General features: G+C 44.5%; 1 protein-coding gene across 1 annotated transcript; it reads right to left on the bottom strand.

Annotated features, from left to right (window-relative positions):
• Positions 1 to 11,015: 11,015 nt before the first annotated feature.
• Positions 11,016 to 21,018, bottom strand: MICOS13 (mitochondrial contact site and cristae organizing system subunit 13). Its single transcript, XM_032220686.1, has 4 exons — positions 20,921 to 21,018; positions 16,242 to 16,398; positions 14,201 to 14,252; positions 11,016 to 11,389 (listed from the first exon to the last, which is right to left on the bottom strand). The coding sequence occupies exons 1-4, from the start codon at positions 20,947 to 20,949 to the stop codon at positions 11,292 to 11,294; spliced, it is 336 nt and encodes a 111-aa protein (XP_032076577.1). The 5' UTR covers positions 20,950 to 21,018; the 3' UTR covers positions 11,016 to 11,291.
• Between the last annotated feature and the right edge of the window lie 5,852 nt (positions 21,019 to 26,870).

Raw genomic sequence — 26,870 nt, 5'->3', positions numbered from 1 at the left:
TTTATCGTGTCAATACAAATATTACATTATTATCAATCATTTAACAATATCCATCATTTCATTTTTTTTGTCTTAGTTTAAATTTAACTTACTCTTTTTTAATATAAGCTTTCATACATAAGTTTCTATACTTTTCATGATCACCATTTAGAATTTATACCAAATTTCCTCTTATCAAACCAATACATATGTGTACATTGTTATCATTATCAATTATTTATCTAACTATATCCATTATCACTTCATTTTTAACATAATGCTCTAATTTTAACTAAATTTGACTAATTTTGTTATTAATTTTCTTCTCAACCTATGTCTTTCCAGTAATAGTGCAGTCTTATAACTTTTGCCATTTGTGGAATTATTCTTCTGGTTATTTCCTTAAACAAATTTGTGTGGACTTCTCTTTGCAACTTGTTGCTTTTTACATATCTTGTAAAATCTCGAGATCCTCCGTCAGCTTCTTTAATCAGCTTATCTTTGGTTATCAGTAGTGCTTTTGTCAAAAGTTTCTCTCCTTGAATCCATCAATTCTTCTCTATTATCTTCTATACCTTGAAATCTGGGGTAGAGCTCCTTTCCATCTATCTTCCCTTTCCATCTTCCACTCTTTCCAACCACACTCAGTTCATCATCAGTATCCACAATTATCTTGCCTCCTTGTTCATTTCTCCCCTGGGTTTTTAGGACTCTAACCTCCCCTTTTTCCATTTGCTGGATATCTTCAACTCTTCCATCGAATTTCACTGCATTACAATCTATATTTTCCAATCTCTTCTCAATTCTCTCTGTTGTTTCTAATAATTTTTGAATTTCAAACATAACCTGTTGTAATGTTGTGGTTTCTTTTTGATGCTGTGCTATTCTTCCAACTAGTAAACACTGCCACTCTAGTTTCAAAACAAGGTTTTGTTTTCACTTCTCTCCAGCTGCCAAAGAAGCATCCAAAGAGCACCTTCATAAACAACCCATGCTCTTTATCTTTTTTGTAAACAAGTTGAAGCCTTTGAAGTGCAAAGTCAAAATGATCAAAGAGAAAAGAGAGAAAGCAATATTTCCAGGACTCAACCTCCAACCTCCAAGTGGCAGTGCAACTTCTTTTCCTTCTGATATTACTACCCTCTTTATATTCCTTTTATATTTTATTTTATTCTAGGCATAAAAGAAACAAAATTCTTAAATGGAGCAAAATAAAGAGAAAAAACCCATCCAAACCAATATTATAAAAATAAAGAAAAAGATTTAATCCATAGGTAAAAAAAAGAAATAGAAGAAAAACCAATACTTTCACTTTTAAAAAACGTTGCGACGTAAGCTCCTGTCTCTGTATTGGTTTTTTTGGCAGCTGCTTCATCTGGCTGGCTCATGTTTAAGTGATCGTCCACTAAGACTCCAAGATCCCTCTCACAGTTACTGACATTAAACCAGATTTCACCTAGCCTGCAGCTCAATATAGTTGATTTTGGTTTTTTTCGCCTTAAGTAAGATTTTCCAAACTGAAGCTACGGCTCTTGAAGTTCCAGTCAGGATTGAAGCCATGGAGTTGGTGTGCAGGTAGTTCTTGACTTACAACACTTTGTTTAGTGACCGTTCAAAGTTATAACAGCCCTGAAAAAAGTGACTTTTATGACCATTTTTCACAAATGACCTTTGGCAAGATCTGAGCCAGAAGGGTGTGAACAAGTACATATCAAATGATAACCCAGCACCCTCCCTCCAATGACCCCACCCCAGTGTCCAATGTGCAACTCCCTTAGGTGTCATGTGGGATGCTGTGTTCATTACGGCACAGTGTGGCCCAAGAGAGACCAGTCCAAGACTGGCACTCTGCCACAACTGTACCAGCTTAAATTTCTCATGTTTTGAGAGGATGGAGCCAGTAACTTGGGGGTACTGAATATATCTGAGCAGACAAAGGAGAACACTGGCAGTTGGAAAGGGCAACCGGTAGTCCTCAAACTTAGAATGGTTCGTTTAGTGACCGAAGTTACAACAAAACTGAAAAAGGGACTTGCAACCATTTTTCACACTTATGACTGTGATCAAAATTCAGACGCTGGGCCACTGACTCACATTTACGACAGTTGCAGCGCCTCGGGGTCATGTGAATCCCTTTTTACAACAAGCAAAAACAATCACTTAACAACTGCGCGACTCACTTAACAACTGCAGTGATTCACTTAACCGCGGCAGGAAAGTCATAAAATGCAGTGATTCGCTTCGCTGTGCCAGGAAGGGTAAAATGGGGCAAAATCCACTTAGCCACGGTGATTTGGAGCTCAATTGCGGTCCAAAGTCAAGGACTACCTGTACAAAGGGGTTTAAGGATGGGAGGAGGTGGGGACAGAGGAAACTCTCTTTTCAACTTTCTCGTCATTTGGGGCACAAGGACTGCAAGAAAATATACTTAGGGTCAACATACATTATGGCTGCAGTGACGCAGTGGTTAGAGTGCAGTACTGCAGGCTACTTCTGATGGCTGCCAGCAGTTTCGCAGATCGAATCTCACCAGGCTCAAGGTTGACTCAGCCTTCCGTCCTTCCGAGGTGGGTAAAACAAGGACCCAGATTGTTGGGGGCAAATATGCTGACTCTGTAAACCGCTTAGAGAGGGCTGTAAACACTGAAGGGATATATAAGTCTTAAGTGCTATTGCTATTGCTATGGTGGTTTTTATTTTATTCGTATTAGTTTTTCCAACATCAGGAATGTGGTTTTACCATATTTTCCCAAAACTACTTTTATTTTCAAGATTGCACTAGCCATAATGTATCATCCACAGTGTGCCTTTTGGTTTCACTATAAAAGATTTATGTGGGATTTAGAGTGGCTCAGTGGCTAAGACACTGAGCTTGTCGATCAGAAAGGTCAGCGGTTCGGCGGTTCGAATCCCTAGCACCACGTAACGGAGTGAGCTCCCATAACTTGTCCCAGCTTCTGCCAACCTAGCAGTTCGAAAGCACGTAAAAATGCAAGTAGAAAAATAGGGGCCACCTTTGGTGGGAAGGGAACAGCGTTCCGTACGCCTTTGACGTTGAGTCATGCCGGACAGTGCTGGCTCTTCAGCTTTGAAACGGAGATGAGCACCGCCCCCTAGAGTCGGGAACGACTGGCATGCATGTGCGTGGGGAACCTTTACCTTTACCTTATAGATTTGAAGGGGCTGGACCGAAGCTGCTTGCTGGAATCGGGGAAATAAGTAAATACAACTTGAAATGAAGAAGCAGACCATTTACAAGGTCGTAACACCCATAGTTCTCAGACTTCACGGTCCCATTAAATTACAATTTGCCCTTATGTGAAGTTGTCCTTAACAACCTGCTGTGACTTCTATTTTCATTTAGAAAATTTTAAAAACCGCCTACTCACGGCGACTTTTAATTATGGCTTTAATGACCACCACCGAACTGATTTAAAAGTCCATTGCACTCACTGAATGACTGCTCAGCAACAGGGGTGCCAATCCCAATTGTGGTCACTAAGTGAGGACTACCTACGCTGTCGTTTGAAAGCACTCTAGAAGTCGGAAGATATTTGATTTTAAGGCTATGCCTGCTCTCAGATGGAGCACAACAGTTCATGAGAACACCCTACACCCGTCATGTCAAATCTATGGCCCATGTACCCAGAGGTAGCACACAGAGCTCTCACTGTGAGCAGGGCGGGGGGGGGGGCGCCATCACCAGCTGTTCTTCTGGTTTCCAGCAGGCACATGCGCACCAGCCAGCTGATCTTTCTGGGTGCTGGAGTGCTGGAAAACAGCTGGAAAATGGCCCCAAAATCAGCCTGAAAACAGCACGAAAAATGCCCACTTTTTGAGCATTTTTCGCCGAACAAGGGGCCTGAAAATGGCTCAAAATACAGGCATGCACGCACCAGCCAGCTGGGCTTTGAGTTTTCCGGACTCCAGCACACATGCGCAGGCATGCACATGCACACGTATGATTGTGCGTTCCAGTTTGGGCACTCGGTGCCGAAAAGATTCACCATCACTGCTCTACACTAATTAAAATGACTTACTGCCGTTGGGCTACCAATTTACTCCATCCTTCCTTAGCATTATATACCCACAACCCTCTGCCTCCCCTTGTTTTCTGAAAGGATGAAGGCCCCTTAGACATAACCTAGGAGAGGGCAATGGTGATGGAGTAAACCACAGTTAGTCCTTGGGTTATGATCCGTAGCGTTAATGACAGTATCGAATGCACGTGACTTAAAACTGGTCCTTTAATGCAGGGGCCCCCAGCCTGTGGACCATGGCCGACTACTTGGCTGTGGCCAGAGATGGTATTTACTTACCGTATTTTTCAGAGTATAAACCAATTTCGTTGTATTTAAGTACAATAACAATAAAGATTATACTTATAAGACGCACCTGAATATAAGCTGCACCACGATTTTGAAGATTATTTGGATTATTGTAATGCGCTCTACATGGGGCTGCCCTTGAAGAGTGTTCGAAGACTCCAATTAGTCCAGAATGCAGCCGCGCGAGCGATTGTGGGTGCACCAAGGTACACCCACGTTACACCTATCCTCTGCGAGCTGCACCGGCTACCTATTAGTCTCCGAATCCGCTTCAAGGTGCTGGTCGCTACATATAAAGCCCTACATGGCATCGGACCTAGGTACCTGAGAGACCACCTCCTGCCGATTACCTCTCTCAGACCAATTAGATCGCACAGGTTAGGTCTCCTCCGGATTCCATCTGCCAGCCAATGTCGGCTGGCGACTCCCCGGGGGAGAGCCTTCTCTGTTGCAGCTCCGGCCCTCTGGAACGAGCTCCCTGTTGAGATCCGGACCCGGATAAATAAATAAATAATAAATAAATAATAAATAAATAAAAATAAGTAATAAATAAATAATAAATAAGTAATAAGTAATAAATAAATAAATAATAATAATAATAAATAAATAAGTAATAAATAAATAAATAATAAATAAATAATAAATAAATAATAGATAAATAATAAATAAATAATAAATAAATAATAAATAAACAAATAAGAGGCAAATTTTTAAAAAAAGGTTTTTGCACTCTGCAGACCAAGAGCATGAATAGCCTTTAGGAGGCTTGTAGAGTGCTCCTGGGGGCTGGGAGGGGGCAAAAACGAGCAAAATATGGCCCGTTTTTCGCTCATTTTTTGCTCTCCCTAGCCCCCAGGAGCACTCTGGAAGCCTCCTAAAGGCTATGCATGGCCATTTTGGTGAAGGGGGCAGCACTTCGGGAGGCAAAAAAATGCTGTATAAGACACACACTTTTTCATGCTCTTTTTTGATGCGTCTTATATTCTGAAAAATATGGTACTTTCCCTACCAGTTCTCAAATGTGAGTGCATGTGCCCTGTCAACACATGTGCACCGCCTTCCATGCATTTGCTTTGCTCGCGCGTGAGGCTTGCACGAATGCCCTGGGCTTGAAAATGTGTATTATTTCCCTGGATGAGAAAAGAAGAAGCATGTTTTTAAAGACGAAGAGTAGTTCCCTGCGCCCAGCAGATATTTGGTGCGCATTAAAACTGGGCCAACCTATCTGTAAGCGTTCCAAATACCATGTAAAATTAAATCAGAGTCGAAGCCAAAACTATGCTTAAAGTTCCAACTTAATAAAGCAGGCATGTTGGCATAGAGCTATGCGATTCCGACTCTGGAAGTTACATCAGAAACTGTTCTGTTCCCCCTTCACGGCTTGATAACAAATGGCAGGCAAACAAACTTAAAAGGAACTTTCTTTATCAGTTCTCGGCTCGGACTGGCTTCGAGCCCCCAAAATAACATAAATACAGTCTCTGACCAGATAACGGAATGAAAAACAAAACAACTCTTACAAGCAATGCACTTCTCCAAGTGTAGCCTTGAATCAGGGTTACAGGAAACAGAAAGCACTTATCCAAGTGTATCAAGCAATGTTGTACGAACCAAGGAACGAACGTTGACTCCTGCGACTAGGGCATGGCAGCATCTGTCCTTTTATCTCCAAAACCCCACTAACGAGCCCCAGCTGCATCGTTAATCTTGCATTCTGAAAAGACTCACAGAAGACTGCTGCTGAGTCACAACAAGAATCCCACCCAGTTAAAAGTTCATGATCTTGCCCCCACACCCACAGTCCATCACATGGTCCAATCTTCTTCCACACTGGCGTCTACGCCTAACTGCTTCCGTCCAGGTGTTCGGGTTTGGAAGACAAAAGATGACCGGGAGCTTCTAGGAAAGAATTTCTTATTTTGAAAACAACACATTCTACCCTTTGCTAAATCCCCTCCCCTTAATAAGAGTGTGGCAGGCCAAAGATTCTTAAAGGAGCCGCTGCAGGCCTGACACTATCTGCAAAGCAAAAGACCTCCAGCTCCAGGGTGATGGGATTAAGACAGGACCCTCCAGGACATAATAGGATTATCTAGCTCACCACATGGCACAAGTCCCTTCCTTCATTACATCACCCAGCAAGGTTCAACCAAACTCTGTTCAGACAAACATGGCTCCACATGGGGGCCTGCAACCAATAGGATATATGCACTTGCCACAGGAACAGGAAGCTAAAGGTCAAAGCCCAAGAGAAGGTATAAATAAATGTATTGTTTTGGCTACAAAACCTCATCTAGCTATTTCCCCTCCTCCTACTTGAGAGACCGCCTCCTGCCAATTACCTCCCTGCGACCAATTAGATCGCATAGATTAGGCCTCCTCCGAGTTCCATCTGCCAGTCAGTGCCGACTGGCAACTACACGGAGGAGAGCCTTTTCAGTAGTAGCTCCGACCCTTTGGAACGATCTCCCCGTGGAGATTCGTACCCTCACCACCGTCCAGACCTTCCGCACAGCCCTTAAGACCTGGCTAGCCTGTCAGGCCTAGAGATAAAGCTAATTTGTCCCCACCCGAATGATGAATGAATGTTGCTTACTATTTTACTTCTATGTATTGTTTGTGTCTATTGTCTGTACCCTCCCTTCCTTATTTTATGTAAGCCGCCCTGAGTCCCCTCAGGGAAAAGGGCGGCCTATAAATACTAATAAAATCCAAAATCCAAATCCAAATCCCTCTGTTGTGTGGCAATCCTGAAAGCCTCCTGGATTACCGCAGCCAGGTTCACGTCAGGGTTGACAACAATGGTGAGTGATGATGTTGAAAAGCACAAACGTCACACGACTGCATTGCTTAATGACAGCAATCCCAGAATTTCCTCTTGTAATCCCTGGATCACACGGGTCGTTAAGTGGGGACCTCGTGACCACAATGTGGGAAGAGACATAAATCCCAGCTCAGCAGGTGAGTGCTACAGGTTAGAATTGTGTCTGGGTAGATGCTACAGAGCATGGACAGCAGGGGTGGGTTCCTGCCAGTTCTAACCTCTTCTCTAGAAGAGGTTCACCAAATCTACTGTGCCGTTTAGAACCGGTTCCAGCTCCCCCCACCATCCCCCCCATCCGAACATCATCAAGATGAAGAGCGAGAGGAGGAATTCTGGGAGTTGAAGTCCACAAGTCTTAAAGCTGTCAAGTTTGAACACCCCTGGGTTTATTTTTCTAAAGGGTTAGGGGTGCTTTTGGTGGGAAGGGTTAACCGGTAATAAGGGTTAACCGGAGAGGCCGTTTCTGTAAGCAGGGCAATAAAGATTAGGCTAGAAACAACACCAGAATGTTTCCTTCCTGCCTTCCTTACAGGATTAGCCCTGTAAAGTGGGAAAAAACAAGATATTTCTTCCCAAAACCGCTGCTTAGAAAGTTACCAACTGGTTCTCCCGAATAGGTGCGAACCGGCTGAATCCCACCACTGCTGTTAACTCTGAAGCAAACCTGGCTGGGGCCATATTTGAAGCTTCAAGGTTGTCAGTGTCTTTGTTTTAACTCATCCCAATTCACTTAACAGCTGTGGCAAGAAAGGTCCTAAAATGGTGCAAACCTCACTTAACAACTGTCTTTGTTGGCCTGACCTGTGGGTCCTAACTTGAGGACTACATGTACGGATAAAATTCTTGCGTCTGCCACTTTAAACTGGGTGAAACAGGGCACCGTAGGGCAATAAAGTTTAAATCAAGGAATCCCAAAGGGGGTATAATGCATAGAACAGACCCCAACTCTCAAATCCCAGATTACAATTTGGCAAAATTGGGAGACTGGGAAGACCAGTCTCACCATCAGCTACTGGAGGGGCAGTTAGAATAGAATAACAAGAGTTAGAAGGGACCTTGGAGGTCTTCTAGTCCAACCCCCTGCTTAGGCAGGAAACCCTACACCACTTCTGACAAATGGCTATCCAACATCTTCTTTAAAACTTCCAGTGTTGGGGCATTCACAACTTCTGGAGGCAAGTTGTTTCACTGGTTAATTCTTCCCGCTGTCAGGAAATTTCTCCTTATTTCTAGGTTGCTTCTGTCCTTGATTAGTTTCCACCCATTGCTTCTTGTTCTACACTCAGGTGCTTTGGAGAATAGTTTGACTCCCTCTTCTTTGTGGCAACCCCTGAGATATTGGAAGACTGCTACCTAGTCCTTCTTTTCATTAAACATTAGACACACCCAGTTCCTGCAACCATTCTTCATGTTTTAGCCTCGTCCCCCCAATCCTCTTTGTTGCCCTTCTCTGCACTCTTTCTAGAGTCTCCACGTCTTTTCTACATTGTGGCGACCAGAACTGAATGCTGTATTCCAAGTGTGGCCTTACCAAGGCCTTATAAAGTGGTATTAACCCTCCACGTGATCTTGATTCTATCCCTCTGTTGATGCAGCCTAGAACTGTGTTGGCTTTTTTGGCAGCTGCTGCACACGGCTGGCTCCTATTTAAATGGTTGTCCACTGGGACTTCCAAGTTCCCTCTCACAGTTACTACTATTGAGCCAGGTACCACCTACACTGTACCTGTGCATTTGAGTTTTCCTTGCCTAAAGTAGAACCAGAGTCAATCCAGCAGGAAGTCCAGTATCACCTCAATCCTTTTTTAAGTCCTCAGTCATCCTGTTTCTTTGTTTAGGTAAGAAAAATGTCTCTTGAAACAATGACGCAGGGGGTTGGACTAGAAGACCTCTAAGGTCCCTTCCAATCCTGTTATTCCATATTCTGTGATTCCCCGCAGATGAACAATTCACCAGGATCTCATACAAGGCAGGATCTGTTGAACTTCAGAGGACGAAACGGCAACATTCCCTTCACTGGGAAAAGGAGGTTTATATCAAAACGCATCGGAAGAGGCTACCCTCTGGCCCTGGGGAGCTTTGCTAAGCTTTGGGCAAGAGGCATCTGACAACACACAGTTGCAGTTGCCGCAACGAATAACATCGGCATTCCATGAGCCATCACACACTCAAGTGCACCCCCACAGACGCAAAAAAAATCAACTATGAAGATTTCCTTACTGATATGATCCCTCTAATTTTCCTTTTTTTCTCCCTTTCCTTTTTGCTTCGTTCTCTTTTTTTAAAAAAAGTGATTCATTAAAAAATAATTATTTGAAAGAATTGCTTTTGATGCTTGTTCGTCTCAGGATCGAGAGAGGCTGAGTTGGGGGGAACATGAGATAAGGGTCACCTGTGTGGGGACTCCAACAATTCAAGATGATAGAGTAGATAGATAGATAGATAGATAGATAGATAGATAGATAGATAGATAGATAGATGGATGGATGGATGGATGGATGGATGGATGGATGGATGGATGGATGGATGGATGGATGGATGGATGGATGGATAGCTGACAAGATAGATAGATAGCTGATGAGATAGATAGATAGATGATAGATGGATGGATAGCTGACAAGATAGATAGATAGCTGATGAGATTGATAGACAGACAGATATAGATAAATAAGATACATAGAGACAGATTATAGATAGATATCACAGAGAGATGATAGAAAGATGATAGACAGATAGATAGGTAGGATAGGATATAAGTAGGTAGGTAGGTAGTTAGGTAGGTAGATAGATAGATAGATGATAGATAGGTAGATGGATGGATGGATGGATAGATAGCTGACAAGATGATAGATAGCTGATGAGATAGATAGATGATAGATAGATTAGATAGATAGATAGATAGATAGATAGATAGATAGATAGATAGATAGAGGTTCCCCTCGCACACTCTTAGTGGGTCCTTCTCTGGACTTCTCTAAATCCTCCTCAAGGCTGGATTCCAACAGCTTTGGTGGCCACCAACCCTGTCTCAAAGCGAACAGCCGATTCCTACCTCCCCCGTTTCCAAATCCGTAACCTGAATCGTTCCGAGATTCCCCAGACCCTCAGATGGAATTGGGAAGCACCTTGAAGGACGTCTTTGGAGATGTTCAGTCATCCAAGACATGGTTGTCCCAAAGGTGCTTTTTCCAAAAGGCACCTGAACTGTGTTTTTGTTTTGTTCCTTTGAAAACGATTCACTTCTTTAGTTGGAAACCACTTCTGGACTTTGTGCTCGAGGTGGGGAAAAAACTGAAAATGTAAAACTTGGGTTTTGCCGATACATTTGTTCTTAAAGAAGTAGGTAGGTTTGTCACAATAGAAATAGCTGGTATATACTGCATTATTCTGCAAAAGTCAAAAGGTGAGGATCTATGTTATTACCTTATTCTATTCCATCCAAGAGAGTTGGAAATCAGTGTTTTCTTGTTTCTTCCCCCTTCCCTATTTTCCCATTGTTCTCGTTTTTCTTTCCACTTCTTTCATTTTGTGTTTGGATGAACTAATAAAATCGGACAAACGGAAAAAAGCTTTTGCTTCTCATCCAAGAAGCTTCTTCAGTTAGGAAGAACCGAAGAAACTACTTGGATGAGAAGCGAAATGTTTTCAAAGGGAAAAAAAGAACCTCAAGAAAGTCCTGTTGCCTTTTGGAGAAAGCACCTCTGGGGCAACCTAGAAGCGTGATGACGAACCTATGACACGCGTGTCACGGGTGGCATACAGAGACCTCTCTGCGGGCACGCCAGCCGTCCGCCCAGCCCTACCACGCATGTATGCGTGCCTCTGGATGGCCAGCTGGTCTTCGATTCGGGGATGCATTAAAAGAAAAGGGAAATGAACTCCCCAGGTTTTCGCAAACCCACACATTCCAACTTTAATTTGGTAACGGGGCCAAGAGACGGGGGGGCCCACCGCTTTATCCCGACCTCGAATCGGCTTTGCCCCATAACAGAAATCAAGAGTCAGAACAGTCTGATGATGAAAAGGAGTGGGGAAAAAAATAGGCTGTCTGGCGGCTCTTTTATAACCCCGGCTGTATGAACGGGGTTGCTTTCCGCAAAACCGGACGGAGGTGATTTCTGCTGGACGGCAGGAGAGAACGCAACGCTGCTCCGGCTGCCTTCATTTCACCAGCTCCTTGATGTACTTCCAACCTTGCTGGGTGTATTCGCAGCTCTTGGTGGGGGCGACGGAAAGGGCACTTATGACAGTACGAACCCCTGCACGGAAAGGGAGAAACGAAAGGGAGAGAGTTTAACCGGCAGCTTTAAACCAATCGGCGATCCGTTCCATGCGCTGGGGATTTTATGGGTTCGGGGCTTAGAAAGGGGAGGATACAGAAAGAAGGGGAAAATGTAATCTGACAGAGAGAGAGAGAGAAAGAGAGAGAGAGAGAGAGGGAGGGAGGGACGGAAGGAGGGAGGGGGGATAAAATATAAATGCATTTATAACTGCGGTAAAGAAGATTGGAAGCTTTTCTTTCCTTTTTTCTTTTCCTTTCCCTTTCCTTCCTTTCTGCCCTTTTTGGCTTCCTTCCTTCCAATCATCCTTCCATCCTTCTTCCCTTCCCTCTATCATCTATTTACTTCCTTCCCCTCTTCCTTTCTTTCCTTTCTCCCTAAGCTTCCTCCCCCCATTCCTCTTCCTTCCTTCCTATCTCTCATTTCTTTCCCTCCTTCTTCCTTTCCTTCTTCCCTCGCTCTTCCTTCCTTCCACCTCTTTCTTTTTTCTTTCTTCCTTCTTTTCCTCACTCTTCCTTCCATCCATCTCCCATCTTTCTTTCTTTCCTTCCTTCCATGTCTCATCTCTTTCCTTTCTTCCTTCCATCTCCCATCTCCTTCCTTCCTTCCTAGATTCTATCATATCTCAAGACTTAAAATGGACGCCTAATATCAAAAACGTCATCAAAAAAGCACAACCAAGAATGTTCTTCCTGCGCCAATTCAGGAAGCTAGATCTGCCCAAGGAGCTGCTGGTTCTGTTCCACAGAGGAATTGTTGAGCCTGTCATCTGCACCTCCATAACTGTTTGGTTTGGCTCCGTAACCAAACAAGACAGACACAGACTTCAGAGGATAATCAGAACTGCAGAAAAATCAATTGCTACCAACTTGCCTTCCTGTATCCTGCACCAGTCAAAAAGAGGGCTTTGAAAATATCTAATAGCAATAGCAATAGCAGTTAGACTTATATACCGCTTCATAGGGCTTTCAGCCCTCTCTAAGCGGTCTACAGAGTCAGCATATTGCCCCCAACAACAATCCGGGTCCTCATTTTACCCACCTCGGAAGGATGGAAGGCTGAGTCAACCTTGAGCCGGTGAGATTTGAACTGCAGAACTGCAGTCAGCTGAAGTAGCCTGCAGTGCTGCATTTAACCACTGCACCACCTCAGCTCTATATCTACAGCCCCCTCACACCCTGGACACAAATAGTTTCAACTTCTACCCTCAAAATGATGCTATAGGGCACTGCCCACTAAGACAACTAGACACAGGGACATTTCCCCCCCGAATGCCATCACTCTGCTTAACAACTAATTCCCACAACACTGTCAAAGTATTTAATGACTAGTATCTATCTCTTCCCACTTACGACTACAGTGGGGCAAAAAAGTTATTTAGCCAGCCACCAATTGTGCAAGTTCTCCCGCTTAAAAAGATGAGAGAGGCCTGTAATTGACATCATAGGTAGACCTCAATTACGAGAGACAAAATGAGAAAACACATCCAGACAATCAATCACATTGTCTGATTTGGAAAGAAATTTTTTTTGCAAATTATGGTGGAAAGTAAGGATTTGGTCAATATCAAAAGTTCATCTCAATACTTTGTTGGCAATGACAGAGGCCAAATTTTCTGTAAGTTGGCACACACTGTTGCTGGTATGTTGGCGCATTCCTCCATGCAGATCTCTTCTAGAGCAGTGATGTTTTGGGGCTGTCGCTGGGCAACATGGACTTGCAACTTCCTCCAAAGGTTTTCTATGGGGTTGAGATCTGGAGGCTGGCTAGGCCACTCCAGGGCCTTGAAATGCTACCTATGATGTCAATTACAGGCCTCTCTCACCTTTTGAAGTGGGAGAACTTGCACAATTGGTGGCTGACTAAATACTTTTTTTGCCCCACTGTATAACGATGTTGCTTTGTGTCTTTCGATTTATATTGTTGTATTTGTTTCCTAATACAATTTGATAGCTTATTAGTAATCTTTTTTTTTCTTTTTTTTATAATATGTATTTATAACATCCCATAGATCCATCTTATCTTACAACGGTCCTACTTCTTCTTCCCTCCCTCCCTCTTTCCTTCCCTCGTTTCTTCTCTCCTACTCCCCTTCCTTCCCTCCTTCCTTCCCTCCCTCCTTCCTTCCCTTTCTTTTCTCCTTCTCTCCTTCCTTTCCCCCTTCCTTTCCTCCTTCCTTCCCCCCTTCCTTCTCTCCATTCCCTCCTTCCTTCCCTTTCTTCTCTCCTTCTTTTCTTCCTTCCCCCCTTCCTTCCCTTCCTTCTCTCCTACATTCCCTCCTTCCTTCTCTCCTTCTCTTCTTCCTTCCCTCCTTTCTTCTCTCCTTCTCTCCTTCCTTCTCCTATTAGTAATCTTGACTGTCACTGTGTTGTATCTTTTATTCTTGATGGATGTATTTTTATTCTCCTTATGTACACTAAGAGCATCTGCACCAAGGACAAATTCCTTGTGTGTCCAATCACACTTGGCCAATAAAATAATTCTATTCTATTCCATTTTTTTTTCTTTCCTACTTGAATCCTGCATTTAAAACTTTCCCTATTGTTCCCGTCCTTCGTCTTTCTTCTTTTGTTGAAATGTTGTATTTTAGCCTTTTTTCATTTTTTGAAATGAAATAGAATTCTTTACAGAGAAGAAAAGTAATAGAGGCCATCACATCACACGACCTCCTCCCCCTTTAGTGTTGTTTTTTTGGCCACACTTTTTAAACATGTCCTCATAGCTGCCACACCTTTCGAAGGAACCCGGTTACAAAAATGATTGTAATCCCAAGCAGGACAGCCACTTTACCTGAGTTCCAGGCATTGCAGAGGGAAAATTCAGTTTTTGGAACCTCTGGAAGCTGCAGAAATGAAAGACAAAAACAGACTTGAGAGATTTGGCAGAAAAGGGTTAGAGATCTGAACGAAGGATGAGAGAAAGTGCTGTGTTCAAATTCTACCAGGTTCGCAAGGGGGAAAAGAACAAAGTTTGATGTAAGCTTGCTGCAAAAGATTCCACCAATAGAGAAACTATACCAGGGTTCTCCAAATGTGGCAACTTGAAGACTGGTGGACTTCAACTCCCAGAATTCCACAGCCAGCATAGCTTGTGGACTTCAACTCCCAGAATTCCACAGCCAGCATAGCTTGTGGACTTCAACTCCCAGAATTCCACAGTCAGCATAGCTTGTGGACTTCAACTCCCACAATTCTACAGCCAGCATAGCTTAGGGACTTCAACTCCCAGAATTCCAGTCAGCATAGCTTGTGGACTTCAACTCCCAGAATTCCACAGCTAGCATAGCTTGTGGACTTCAACTCCCAGAATTCCACAGCCAGCATAGCTTGTGGACTTCAACTTGAAGTCCACAAGTCTTCAAGTTGCCAAAGTTGGAAACCCCTAATCTATAATATTCAGATAGTCCTCAATTTACAACAGTTCGCTTAGTGACTCTTCAAAGTTACAATGGCTCTGAAAAAGTGACTTGATGGCCATTTTCCACACATATGACCGTTGCAGCATTCCTTTGGTCACAATGATCCGCAATCACATGCTGGACAGCTGGTTCACTTATGACGGTCGCGGTGTCCCAAGTTCACGTCATCCCCTTTGGCGACTTTTTGTTCACCAATGGGGAATTTTACATTGCTAAGTGAGACATTCATTGAGTGACTTTTGCGACCCGTTTTACAACCTTTCTTGGCCTAGTTGTTAAGCAAATCAATGCGGGTGTTGAGTTAGTCCCACGGTTGTTAAGTGAATCTTGCTCCCCCACTGAAGCTCAGAAAAGAGGATCGCATATGCGACCGTCATAAATATGAACCAGTGGCCACGCAGGTGGATTTTGATCACGTATGACCGCAGGGATGCTGCAATGGCCGTAAGTGTGAAAAAAGGTCATAAGTCACTTGTTAAACTCCTTAAAGCCAGATTTAATAACTGTATGACCAAGGCAGTATATATGACCACAATCGAGACCGGAATTTATGTTGTTAAAGGTGAGACATTTGTTCAGTAAGTTTTGCCCCATTTTACGACTTTTCTTGCCACAGTTGTTAAGTGAATCACTAGAACTGATAAATCAGTAACCCGGTTGTTAAGTGAATCTGGTTTCCCCATGGACTTTGCTGGTGAGACAGTCGCAAAACGGGATCACATGACCCTGGGACACTACAGCAAAGCATCTGAATTTCTGATCACCTGACCACAGGGATGCTGCAATGGTCGTTAAGTGTGAAAAACGGTCGTACGCCCCTTTTTTTTCATCCCCATTGTAACTGTCTTTTTTTTTTTTAGTTTTCAAAACAAACACAACACATAAAATCTTCCTTTTTTACATACTGTTGAAAATGTATCAGTTGGTTACAAAAGGCTTTCGTGCATCTCTTCCACAGTCATCAAGCATAATTTATAATAACTCAAGTATTTTAACTCAGATATTTATACGTTACCGTCATCATGCCTCCATTTTCATTTGACAATAGTTGTTTAAACGTCCTTCATCATAAAATATACCAAGATTTAATACATAACCACATACTGGCATTTCATTTACTATTTCTGAAATCCTCCAATAGCACTGAATCCTTATGTCCTATTCTAGCTAAACATCCATAAAATTTAATAACAAACTTTTCTAAGCCTCCTTTCCAAATCACTGTCCCCGTTGTAACTTTGAACGGTCCCTAAGCGAACCGTGGTTAAGTCGAGGACTGCCTGCACTTCCTTCCTTGCTCCCCTCCTTTGGAGAACCCACTCCTCGGTAGATTGGCAGCCCCCAACTCCCCCGAGATCCATCCATGACCTGCGTTAGGCTCGAAGGTGACCCGAGGGGATGCTCTGGGCTCACCTGCCAACCCAAATACTTTGTCCATTCCTCCACAGCTGGAGGAACAGCTGCTTTGGCTTTATGGAGGGCTTCGGCACCTTGATCACCGCTAGCCAGCAGCCCCTGGGAGTAAACCACGTAAAGGGCACCGCCAGCCAGTCCTGCTTTGGCCATCCACCTGCATGAGAAAAACAGAAAAGGTCTTTTAGCGCTCAGCCATCCCACTTAGGCTTACCGTATTTTTCGGACTATGAGACGCACCGGAGTATAAGACGCACCAAGATTTTGAAGAGGTACATTAAAAAAAAAAAGTTTAAAGGATAAAGTTTACCCCGCACTTATTCTTGTTAGGTATAATTACTGATTGTACAGTTATAGAGACTAACCTGATTTTGCATTTAATAACCGCAGCTAGACTGTTGGTGGCGCAATACTGGAAGAAGGAAGATTTGCCTACTATTCAAGAATGGACATTAAAAGTTACAAACCTAGCAGAGATGGCTAAAATATCAGCATATCTCAAGGACCACTCAAACGAGAGATATAAATTGGAGTGGAGAAAATGGATTGGCTATACTCAAAATAAATATGGGACTAAGAAATTCCAGATAGTTTACGACTGAAGAAGCAAGGAATGATATAATCTGTTTAGAGTTAGCCTAGCAAAGAGGAGTTAAAGCTCAAATGAAAGATGATACTAACTTTTTTTAAAGTTTATTTTAGAATATCTTTGTTAAAGATTTATACCCTGTATTGGTTCTGGGAAGTCGGGGAGGGGGGGAATGTTGGGAGGTGGGTGGGATTTGGGTGGGGAGGGTAGGGGGAGGGAGGTAAACATTTGTAAAAGTTTTTTTTCCCAAAAATTTTCAATTAAAAAAAAAAGTTTTTGCCCTCCCCCGGCCCTCGGGAGCACTCTGCAGGCCTCCCACAATCTTTGTGCACCCCCCCTTTTTTTGTATGAAAAGGGGCCACGCAGAGAGTTTGGGAGGCCTCCAGAGTGCTCCTGGGGGCTTGGGAGGGCAAAAACAGCCCCGTTTTTGTGAAAAAATGGCCCCGTTTTCGCTCCTTTTTGCCCTCCCCAGCTCCCAGGAGCACTCTGGAAGCCTCCTAAAGGCTATGCATGGCCGTTTTTGGAAAGGGGGTAAGGTTTCGGGATACCAAAAATGCTATATTCAGTGTATAAGACGCACCCAGTTTTTCACCCTTTTGGGGGGGGGAAGGTGGGTCTTATACTCCGAAAAATACGGTATATATCGCTTCGCAGAGCTTTTACAGCCCCTCTCTAAGCGGTTTACAGAGTCAGCCTATTGTCCCCAACAATCTGGGTCCTCATTTTACGCACCTCAGAACAGAAGGCTGAGTCAACCTTGAACCGGTCAGGATTGAAGTCCTGGCTATGGATATGAGATGGTGAATTCTAGTCCTACTTCATGTATGAAAGCCAGCTGGGTGATTTGGGGCCAATCACCAGGAAGCGGTGAGTTCTAGTCCTGCCTTAACACATGAAAGCCAGCTGGGTGTCTTTAAGTAGTCTCCCTCTCTCTCTCTCTCTCTCAGCCCAACCTACCTCACAGGATTGTTGTTAGGGGGGAAAATAGGAGGTATATTCGATACTTTTCCTGTCTTGAGTGATTTGTAAAAATAAAAACGGGATGCAAACAAGCAAGTGAATTCAAGTGCCTGATAGAATTCAGGTTTTAACTGACTGTGGTTTAACACAGCCACAGTTAAGGTTTGTTATTAACACAGCAAACTTTCAACCAACTACGGTTTAAGTCAGCAAGATTTTAACCGATTGTGGTTTAACACAGCCTGGAACTCCTGTCCTGGAGTTCCAAAAATTTTATTAACAGAAAGTAGCAAACGCTCTCGGATTTGAGTGAGAAGTGGGCACCAATTCAACAGGGAAAGCTCTTCCAGCCTGCCAATGCAGCCTGATCTGTTGGATTCTTCGCTCGCCCTCCATCCAATGGCCGACTCTTCCTTGACCAGAAAGAAAACTGCAAGGAAAGCGGGCAAATCTAACTAGGAGCCTAAACACCTAATCCTAATTCTCAACCTTGACTACTGCAGGATCAGTGGACTTCAATTCCCAGAATTCCCCAGCCAGCATATGCTGGCTGGGGAATTCTGGGACTTGAAGTCCACACATCTTATAGAGGCCAAAGTTGAGAAACAGTGACCTAATCAACAGCAATACATACAGGCAGTCCTCGACTTACAACAGTTCGTTTAGTGGCTGTCCAAAGTTACAACTGAAAAAAGTGACTTATGACTGTTTTTCACCCTGACAATTGTTACAGCATCTTAATAGTCACAGAACAAGGTCAAAATTTGGGACGCAGGACAATCGGGTTCCCATTTATGACGGTGGCAGTGCCCTGGGATCAGGGAATCCCCTTTTGTGATCTTCTGGCAAGTGTAATCAAGTCATTAAAAGCCCGATTCACTTGAAAATCATGCTCCTAACAAATACGGCGATTCACTTAACAACAGTGGCACAACATTGGAGCAAGGTTCACTTAACCAACCATTCACTTAGCAACAAAAAAATTTGGCCTCCACTGTGGTCGTAAGTAGAGGACTACCCGTAATTCGGTAGGGATTAAATGGGGCGCAGTGGGACTTCGATGTGGAGGGAGACAGGGCAATTTTGCAAAAAAACATTTTTCCAGTCCCAAAAGTGCTTTTTTTTCAAGAGGTAACTGGACTTCCTTTGTTTTTCTTTGAAGACCTTTCCCTTCTCATCCAAGAAGCTTCTTCAGTTCTGACTGGATGGTGGGGAATGGAAGGATTTATCCTCCTTGCAGACAGCTGGTCATTTGCATCCTTTTTAGAGGGTCCTTGAGACCACTTGGAAGTTTATTTGTGTCTTCTTTAAAGATGTTTCCCTTCTCCTCCAAGAAGCTTCTTCAGCTCTGACTGGATGGTGGGGAATGGAAGGATTTATCCTCCTTGCAGACAGCTGGTCATTTGCATCCTTTTTAGAGGGTCCTTGAGACCACTTGGAAGTTTATTTGTGTCTTCTTTAAAGATGTTTCCCTTCTCCTCCAAGAAGCTTCTTCAGCTCTGACTGGATGGTGGGGAACGGAAGGATTTATCCTCCTTGCAGACAGCTGGTCATTTGCATCCTTTTTAGAGGGTCCTTGAGACCACTTGGAGGTTTATTTGTGTCTTCTTTAAAGATGTTTCACTTCTCATCCAAGAAGCTTCTTCAGCTCTGACTGGATGGTGGGGAACGGAAGGATTTATCCTCCTTGCAGACAGCTGGTCATTTGCATCCTTTTTAGAGGGTCCTTGAGACCACTTGGAAGTTTATTTGTGTCTTCTTTAAAGATGTTTCCCTTCTCCTCCAAGAAGCTTCTTCAGCTCTGACTGGATGGTGGGGAATGGAAGGATTTATACTCCTTGCAGACAGCTGGACTTCCATTCCCCACCATCCAGTCAGAGCTGAAGAAGCTTCTTGGATGAGAAGGGAAACATCTTCAAAAGAAAAAAAAACAGAAAGTCCAGTTTCCTCTTGAAAAGAAAAAGCACCTTTGGGACAACCATGACCTGGATGACTGAGAATCTCCAGAAACATTTTTCGTGAAATTTGCAAAATCTGATTTTCTCCTCTATCAAAAGTCACATTGAACAAGGCATCAAGGGAAGGATCGATGTTAGATCCAGTCAGGACACAATCAGGGGTTGTGGTTGTTGTTGTTAGTTGCAAAGTCATGTCTGACCCATCCCAACCCCATGGACAATGTTCCTCCAGGCTTTCCTGTCCTCTACTATCCTCCGGAGTCCATTTAAGCTCACGCCTACAGCTTCAGTGACTCCATCCAGCCACCTCATTCTCTGCCGTTCCCTTCTTCTTCTTTTGCCCTCCATCGTTCCCAGCATGAGGCTCTTCTCCAGGGAGTCCTTCCTTCTCATTAGGTGGCCAAAGAATTTGAGTTTCCTCTTCAGGATTTAGGACCTTCTAAAGAGCAGTCAGGGTTTAATCTCCTCTAGGACTGACCAGTTGGATGGCCTTGCAGTCCAAGGGACTTGCAGGAGTCTTCTCCAGCACCAGAGTTCAAAGGCCTCCATTCTTTGGTGCTCAGCCTTCCTTATGGTCCAACCTTCACAGCCATCCATTGCAACTGGGGAAACCACAGCCTTGATTATACGCACTTTTGTTGGCAGGGGGATGTCTCTGCTTTTTAGGATGCTGCTGCCTAGATTTGCCATGGGCTTCAAGGAGAGGGAAATCAGAATAGAGTTGGAAGGGACCTTGGAGGTCTTCTAGTCCAGCCCTCTGCTCAAGCCCCCTGTTCAAGCAGGAGATCCTACAGCATTCTATACTGGGCTGGACTAGAAGACCTCCAAGGTTCTCTTCTACTACGATGACTATGACCTATTGCTATACCATCCTATACCAGGAACATCGTGAGAATCCCTTGCAAAGCTTCCGTGCATTTCGGTTGCCTAAATAAAACGAATCTGCATTTCTGCAAAAAAATAGTTATATGGCATGCGATAATGCGGAGGGTAAGTTGGAGGGCGGGGCTCCACCGAACTAAGGGCTTCCAGATCCCCGGAGAATCCCCGGGACCCGAAGCTGGGAAGGGGTGGGGGAGATGCCCCGTCTCGCGATTCTCCCCCCCCCCTCCGCGCCCCCGGTTCCCCTTCTCTGCCGTTACAACAACCGCCTTTAAGCCCGCCCGACTCACTTGAGCAAAGGGAATGTGCGGGACGCCATGACGGAGCGATGCCTCTTCCAAGGGCAGCCCTGCGCCCGGCCGCGCCGTTTCCTGCGAGGCACCGCCCCCTCTCGCGGGACCTTTCGGGAATTGTAGGCTGAATGGCCGGCCGGATGACGCGGAGCCCGCCGGGGTTGCCTAGGCAACCCTGTTGCTTGCCGACGCGTCGCTTCCCCAACTGGGCGCCCGGGAGCGCAGTCTGCCCAAACTGGGCATTGTTAGTTGTAAAGCTGGGTTAGGTTAGTTGGAGGAGGGGTTAGTGAGTCGTGGGAACCCTGCCTTGTCTTAAGCTAGATCAGTGGTCACCAACTAATGGTCCGCAGACCACCAGAGAAAATTTTTGCTGGTCTGCAGAAAAATTATTTGCATTTTTATATTGCACTAAATACTATTTATCTTTTTTTTTAAATCATAAGTGGTCCGTGGGATTTAAAATTATGACCTGAGGTCGGAAAGGTTGGTGACCCCTGAGTTAGACCATCAGATGAAACCATAGCATTCATGTTTAGTTTGCTTGCATGCCAGGTTTACAACATGCAACGTTTAATTCCCTTAAACCAGGAACATTTTGAACCCTTTGAGCATCTTTTCAATGCTGCTGCTCTCTCCTAATTCAGCTTCCCACCTTAACGAAGTGTGCTCAGACTCACCTGCAGGCTTCCTTGTGGCATTTTGGCTGATTGCAGACCCACCAAATGGAGCATGACATCACTTGGTTGTTGCCATCATTGTACCAATGATATAAATCAGGATTTTTTCAACTGCAGTAATTTTAAGATGGGTGGACTTCAGTTCCCAGAATTCCCCAGCCAGTGCATGCCTTAAGATGGGTGGACTTCAATTCCCAGAATTCCCCAGCCAGCGCATGCCTTAAGATGGGTGGACTTTAATTCCCAGAATTCCCCAGCCAGCGCATGCCTTAAGATGGGTGGACTTCAATTCCTAAGAATTCCCCAGCCAGCGCATGCCTTAAGATGGGTGGACTTCAATTCCCAGAATTCCCCAGCCAGCGCATGCCTTAAGATGGGTGGACTTCAATTCCTAAGAATTCCCCAGCCAGCGCATGCCTTAAGATGGGTGGACTTCAGTTCCCAGAATTCCCTAGCCAACACATGCCTTAAGATGGGTGGACTTCAATTCCCAGAATTCCCCAGCCAACGCATGCCTTAAGATGGGTGGACTTCAATTCCCAGAATTCCCCAGCCAGCGCATGCCTTAAGATGGGTGGACTTCAACCCCCAGAATTCCCAAGCACTAGTACGGTAGTCTTTTTCTTTCTACGACTGTCTGTAGCAGAGCAACCCCCATGAATTTTCATCTAAAACAATGTTTCTTAAATGTTTTTTCTCTTAGAACTCCTTCCCACTTTTAAAAATTATGCAGGGCTCCCAACAGACCTTTTGTTTCTGTTATTAAGCGAGAGGGTCATTAAGTGAGTCACGCCTGTTTTTACGACTTTTTCTGCCACAGTTGTTAAGTGAATCCCTGCAGTTGTTAACTGAACCATGTGGACGTAAATACAGGCTGGTTGCCAAGTGCCCAATTTTTGGTCATGTGACTTATGGGATGCTCCAGCAATGATCAGTTCCAGTTGTAAGTATAGATATAACTCTAATCTTTATTGTCATTGTACTTAAATACAACGAAATTGGTTTTAACCTCACTGGTGCAAAATTATAACAGAAACGAAAAAAGGAAGAAAAAGGAAAAAAAAACACTAGCGTGTGCATGGAGTGATTGTGGTTGTATTAAAAAGTCTCACAGGCCAAGGATAGAAACTATCTTTAAACCTGTTGGTTCGGCTGGCTCTACTTTGATGTCTTCTGCCCGATGGTAGAAGTGCAAAGAGACACTGACCAGGGTGTGAATCATCTCTGAGCATCTTCCTTACTCTGCTAAAGCAGCGAGACCTGGCGATGTCATCCAGTGGTGTCAGAGGGCAACCGATGGTTTCTTGTGCCGAATTGATCACTCTCTGTAGTGCCTTCCTGTCTGCAGCTGTTAAACCAGCGTACCAGACTGTAATACAATATGTGAGGACACTTTCTATGGTGGACCGATTGAAAAGAGGTCATCAGCCGTTGTTCCACCTGATTTTTTCGCAGGACTCTAAGGAAATGAAGTCTCCGTTGGGCCAATCACCAGAGCCGTGTTGTTTTTCCAGGTGAGATCTTGACTAATAAGCACCCCCAAGAATTTAAAAGAGGAAACCCTCTCCACACAACCCCCCTCGATATACAGTGGGGCAGGTTCCTCTCTGTGCTTCCGGAAATCTAGCACCATCTCCTTTGTCTTACTAGTATTTAGATGTACGTTGTTTCTTGAGCACCATGCGGAGACCTTCTGGAATTCTTCCCTGTATGCTGATTCGTCCCCTCCAGTTATGAGACTCAGCACTGTTGTGTCGTCTGCAAATTTTATTATGATGTTGGATGGATCAGAGGATATGCAGTCATATGTATAGAGCGAGTGGCGCAGTGGTTAGGGTGCAGTACTGCAGGCCACTTCAGCTGACTGCTATCTGCAGTTCGGCTGTTCAAATCTCACCGGCTCAAAGTTGACTCAGCCTTCCATCCTTCCGAGGTGGGTGAAATGAGGACCCAGATTGTGGGGGCGATATGCTGACTCTGTAAACCGCTTAGAGAGGGCTGAAAGCCTTATGAAGCGGTATATAAGTCTAACTCCTATTGCTATTGCTAGTACAGGTAGGGGCTGAGCACACAGCCCTGAGGGGAGCCTGTGCTGAGCTTCAGCGTGGAAGAGGTAAAGGATCAACCCTTACTGTTTGTGGACGAGCCGCCAGGAAGTCTTTGATCCATTCACAAGTGAGGGGAGGGAAATTCAGGTCTGTCAACTTTTCAATGAGAATTCCTGGTAAGATGGTGTTAAGGGCCGAGCTATAGTCTATTAAAAAGCATTCTGACATAATTCCCAGATTTCTCAAGGTGGCTCAGTGCAATATATAGAGCAGTGGTGATGGCGTACCCTGTCGGTCTGTTGCTAATGTTAGGAATATAATTTTAACGTTTGGGTTGGCAATATATAAATCATGTAACAATGCTATACCTGTTTTTTTAAATCATACTGTAAAATGTGATTGGTTGCTGTTTTCCTCAATCGGCCATAAGAGGGAGCCAGAATGACTGTTAGCTCTCTGTTTCGTTAGATGCTGGGCTGATCTGATCTGAGTGTTTTGGAAGCTGGCTGTTAGAAAGTGCCGTGAGCTATTGTAAGTTTTGCAACTGCTAGCAAACATTGAGTACCAGACTGATTATATGATACTGGACTATGTTATTTGGATTATGCCTTAACCGAAAGACATTGATGACTGACTGTCTTATCCGTGGATGACTTGGACTGTTTGATGGACTCTGATACCTCTATTTCCACAAAAGTAAAAGCCTATTTAAACTGCAGTGTCTCTGTATGCTGGTTTGTGTGTTCTCCAACACAACTCTCACAACGCTTCTCTGAATGCACTCGCTCTCCCAACGGGAGCTTACCTAACAACTTCTATAAGCAAACTGGTGTTGATCAAAATTTGTTAGAAGACAGGACCTGAGGTGTTGTAGGACCAGTCTCTCAAAACACTTCATCACTATAGACGTCAGTGCAATGGGTCTAGAGTCATTCAAGCTTTGTATGGCTGCTTTCTTCAGAACTGGGATAATTGTGGCTGCTTTCAAGCACGATGGGACTCTAGCCTGTTGCAGGGAGAAGTTAAAAATCCTTGTCAGGACGCTTGTTAATTGGTCAGCACAGGTTTTTACCACTTTCCCCAACACCCCACCTGGACCTGCAGCTTTGTTGGGAGCATCATTATACCTTTGTGTTGTGGCCCAGCAGGAGCCTTTGGAGCTGCCACCAGACTCCGACAGCGAGGGACCCTATGAGTCGGCTCTGGAGGATGTGGAGGACCCTGGACAGGGTTCCGACTCCGAGCAGGGCGCAGAGAGGCTGGTTGGCCACCAGGAGGCACCTGAGGCGCGCACTGGGAACAGGCTCCAGCTGTTCCTCTGCCTCACTGATGTCTGACTCTGAAGGCAGCTGATCACTGCCAGATGGCCTCAGCCCCCTCTCTGCCTCCGACGCAGAGCCCTCGTCCGAGCTTTCCACAACCTCCAGGACTGGCCCATCTTCCTCCCCAACCTCCTCACTGTCTGACTCTGCTGCCAGCTTCCCTGGCCACGGGCAGCCCAACACACCGTGTTGGAGCAAACCCACTGCTTCTGGTGGCAAGCTGTTCCACGGATTAACGGAGAACTGAAAACCCCTTATGTTCAAATGCCAGTGAGGGCAGGGAGTTTAAAATCGCGTGGCACGACATAACCGCGAACGTCAAAAGTGCGCCAACAACACCGCGGCGCTAAAACCGCGATGTCAAAAGCGCGCCAACAGCGCCGACAACAGCGCGCCGACAGAAGCGCGATTTAACTTAAGGTAAGGTTTAGGGTTAGGTTTAGGGTAGGTTTAGGGTAGGTTTAGCGTTAGGTTTAGGGTTAGGTTTAGGGTTATTTTTAGGGTTATGTTACAGCGCGCTTCTGTCGGCACGCTATTGTCGGCGCGCTGTTGTCGCGCGGTTTTGACGGTGCGATTTTGTCACCGCGCTTTAGTCACACGCGCTTTAGTCTACCGTGGTTTTGTGGTGGAACCTAAAATCGAAGCAAAGAAGAAGAAGAAGAAGAAAGATTTTCCCAGTCTGGACTTATTCAAATAATTTCCACTTTATTTCAATAAAAGTCATCAGATTGTTAAGACCACAGCAAGAAGCTGGATGCCAGATGAATTCTGGAAAGATTGCCACCTGCAAATATTTGAAACCATTGCAGTTGATTAACTTAAAATGGAAGCAGGAAAGAGGACCGGGGGGGGGGGGGCAGGGGAACACCTCACTTCGACATGTGCTTTTTCTCCCCCCCCCCACCTCTTCGTTTTCTCCGCCCGTGTTTGAAATGTCCTTTTCCAGTCAGCAACTGCGGGGGTGGGGTGGGGTGGGAAGGGGGAAAATGGTGGGGAATTATAGGTTGGGTATATAGATATAGATTTATTTATGTATTTTAAATTCAAAATGAAAAGAGTTCGGCCATCATGAAAGTACTCCATAGCAGAATAGAACGACATTGTAACAAATCACGTACGGAATCGACGGTTAAGTATAAAAGACCTGTATTTACAAACTGTAAACGTGGACTTCAGGGAAGAAAGAAACAGAACAGCGACAAACAATTCTCACCACCTCATTCACACAACACCTCTCTCTCTCTCTCTCTCTCTCTCTCTCTCTCTCTCCCTTTCTCTTTCTCCCTTTTGACGGATGTAACGGAAGCTGGTGTGCGTACTGACTTGCAGTGGGGCGTTCTCACTGAGATCTAGCAGCTTGGGATATTTTTAAAACCGTTTGGAAGTTTCCTTCGGTTTTTTTGTTTTGTTTTTGTTTTTGTCGCTAGAGAGCATTTCCTTCACAACAACCCAGGTTTGGACCGGGTTGTTCCTATGTTGGTTGAATTGTGGTTTAAAGAACCAGTCGCACTCTGTTGAATCCGAACAGCTCAGTAACCTAGAAATGATGGGATTACAAACCACCAAGCTGGCTCGTAACTACACCTCGGGAAATTACAACCGCACAATTATTATTATTTTTTGCACGCGCAGATTAAAATTTAACTGCCGTTGGGATTTTTATAAACGGGCGTATATTTTGAGTGAGCGTTACATTTTTGTTTTCTATTTTGCAAATCCAAGGTATCTCATTGCTACTAGAATGGGATCAACGTTTTGACTTTTAAGTTGATCCATAGCAGTGTTTCTCAACCTTGGTGACTTTAAGTCCTGTGGACTTCAACTCCCAGAATCCCCCAGCCAGCTATGCTGGCTGGGGGATTCTGGGAGTTGAAGTCCACAGGACTTAAAGTCACCAAGG

This window comes from Thamnophis elegans, chromosome 1, assembly GCF_009769535.1.
Source record: "Thamnophis elegans isolate rThaEle1 chromosome 1, rThaEle1.pri, whole genome shotgun sequence".
NCBI classification, from domain to species: domain Eukaryota; kingdom Metazoa; phylum Chordata; class Lepidosauria; order Squamata; family Colubridae; genus Thamnophis; species Thamnophis elegans.
This window is presented reverse-complemented; position numbering and strand designations above follow the sequence as displayed.

Excerpts from the sequence above, each read along its gene's own strand:
- MICOS13 (XM_032220686.1), bottom strand. The coding sequence starts at position 20,949 with ATGGCGTCCCGCACATTCCCTTTGCTCAA. Across the intron at positions 16,399-20,920 it reads CGCACATTCCCTTTGCTCAA|GTGGATGGCCAAAGCAGGAC; the intron begins GTGAGTCGGGCG and ends TTTCTCATGCAG. Across the intron at positions 14,253-16,241 it reads CAAAGTATTTGGGTTGGCAG|CTTCCAGAGGTTCCAAAAAC; the intron begins GTGAGCCCAGAG and ends TCATTTCTGCAG.